Raw genomic sequence first — 2,424 nt, 5'->3', positions numbered from 1 at the left:
AGGATCGTTTACCTCTTGCTGTGGTAGGTAGTAATACTATCATTGAAGTTAATGGCAAAAGGGTCAGAGGAAGGCAGTATCCTTGGGGTGTTGCTGAAGGTAAGTTCAAAGAATGACCTTGTAAAAGATGTCATAAAATGTGCTGAGAAGCATATTTTATTTTAGTAAGTGATACAATGTGTGTACTGTGTTCATGATTTCAGAGATAGTTCTTTCCTTGAGTACACTTTGTCAGACCTTGCAGCTATTAAGACAAATGAGGCCGTTCATAGGGTCACTAAGAGGCATACTAGACTTGACAGTACCTAACAACAAATCCTAAAATTGGACTGGTTTGGAAGTTCGTTGTCGTCTTCTCCCATAATAGAGACATTAAGTCCATTCCTGTTTTTTTTCTTTTTTCTTTTTGTCTAAAAACATTCTTGTTAAACAGAAACTCTGTAACTGAGTTCCCAGAATCGGTTCCAGGGCATCTAATAGTACTTATGATTTGAAAATAATTTTGGCCATAAGGCAACTACTGTCAAATGGATATGGAACCTTCAGGAATGATTATGAATAACATTTATACAAGCTCAGACAGAACACTTTGAAATCTTTCTTCCTCGGGATATAAGGCACCTTTCTCACATATTTAGAGTGAAAACATTTTATTACTAAGATCCTTATTACTAATATTGTAAATCACCTGAATCACTAGGAAAGTATTTTAACATTGTTAGAACATTAAATCTCAAGGAAAAGACATGTTGGCAAAAGAATTGTTTCCTCAAATTTGTTTTAATTATTATAGTGTAACATCATATCTAATCTTCAGAACTATATAGTAACTTAGAATCAAGATTAATTCATGATTGTTTTACCTGTTTGTTGGTAAGACTTTGATCAGTTCTGTATTGTTTAGAAAGTTATTTCAAGTTTCTGACCTTCCCTATCAGTGGCCTTTTATGTGTTCCTACTTCTCTTTCATACTCATTTGCTGATCTGAGTCCTTAGAACCTTCATACTCTTTAGATAAATTCACTGAAGAAAATGCTTAAGGTGCTTAATCTTTTGTTTCAGTTCCAGTTCAGAGTTAACCTAAAATGATTCCTCCTCATTCTCACCACAAGTTAAAGTGTAGATTTTTTTAAAAATAGAAGAACATTTAAAAATCTGCTGTGTTTAATTAAGGGAGCTCTGATGGCATAGTCATTGTCCTTAACAGCTTTTTAAATTTGCCATGTTTAAGTGATGGAACTCAAGTAGCATAATCGGTAGGGAGCTGCACTGCCAACCGAAAGGTGGTGCTTCTCTGGTGGTGTGAATCTGCCAGCAACTGCTTGAGGAAAAGCTGTGCAGTCTCCTCTTAACGCAATTTTTAGCCTCTGAAGACTCATTGGAGGTCAGCTATGAGTAATTTCTGACTCAATAACAATGATTTACCAATACATTTTTAGCCTTTTTAATATTGCCAATGTGATTAGCTTTCTTTTGGAGTAAATTTTTGGCAAATTTTGTTTACTTTAATGTCAGTGATCAAGTAACAGTTAAAAAACATTTTGATAAAGAGGAGTACAGGCCCTCACATTTCAAACGTGTTGCTTCTAGAGAACTCAGCTGTTAGGGTTTCATATTTTAATCACTGAGGATCAGACTGCAATAAAGAAAACATACTATATTACTTATCTCTCATACCTATAAATTAAGCACTATCTTATAGTTTTAAACTATAATGAAGAATTTAAAATAAACTTTCATGTAGTATCTCATTATCACCCCAAATTTCCTATGATTTTTTAAAAAATACTACGTTTTAGTAAAAATAACGTATATGATCTTTTTTCTTATAGTTGAAAATGGTGAACATTGTGATTTTACAATTCTTAGAAATATGTTGATAAGGTAAGTATATGCAGTGATGAAATAACTTAATAGTTAAACTGATTTACTTTTTGTCTTCCATTATTTTTTGTTTTTAGTTGACTATAGGATTCATGGCAATCTCACCTATAACAATAAAATATCATCTGTTCTTCCACAGTCTTCAGGATCAGTGTTCAAGTCTACTGTTTGGACTATGTATTGATTCTCATTTTAGTTCTATAAAATTTAATTAAGTTGATATCTATTTACTCCTCAAGGAAACACTACATCATAAGTTGAATTTGTTCTCTAGAATTTTTTTCATTTTTAAAATTTTTATTTTTTTGAATTTATTATTAATTTCAATGAAAATTTACAGATATTTTGGTTTTCCATTCATTCATTGTTGCACTTTCCTCCCCTCCCAATTCTCCCCCCCCTCCCCCCAGTATACTACCCTCTTGGAAAAATAAAAGAAAATTTCTTTCATTGTTTTGCAATCCCTCCCCCCAGGTCCACTCCACTATGCAGCCTTCACTCTGGATTCCTGTCATGACAATAATACTTAATCACATATCC

At 32.9% G+C, this 2,424-nt stretch overlaps 1 protein-coding gene across 1 annotated transcript in view; it reads left to right on the top strand.

Annotated features, from left to right (window-relative positions):
• The window catches only part of SEPT7 (septin 7), a 69,270-nt gene that overhangs the window by 55,402 nt on the left and 11,444 nt on the right, over positions 1 to 2,424 (top strand). The window contains exons 8-9 of the mRNA XM_006887628.1: positions 1 to 99; positions 1,833 to 1,884. The exon at positions 1 to 99 is cut by the window's left edge and continues 7 nt beyond it. Of these exons, the coding sequence (XP_006887690.1) occupies positions 1 to 99; positions 1,833 to 1,884 (151 nt within the window). The remainder of the gene's footprint in view (positions 100 to 1,832; positions 1,885 to 2,424) is intronic.

This window comes from Elephantulus edwardii, unplaced genomic scaffold, assembly GCF_000299155.1.
Source record: "Elephantulus edwardii isolate Elephantulus edwardi_28Jun2011 unplaced genomic scaffold, EleEdw1.0 scaffold00059, whole genome shotgun sequence".
Lineage (NCBI taxonomy): Eukaryota > Metazoa > Chordata > Mammalia > Macroscelidea > Macroscelididae > Elephantulus > Elephantulus edwardii.
Note: the sequence above shows the minus strand (reverse complement) of the source record. Positions and strands in the feature narration are given on the sequence as shown.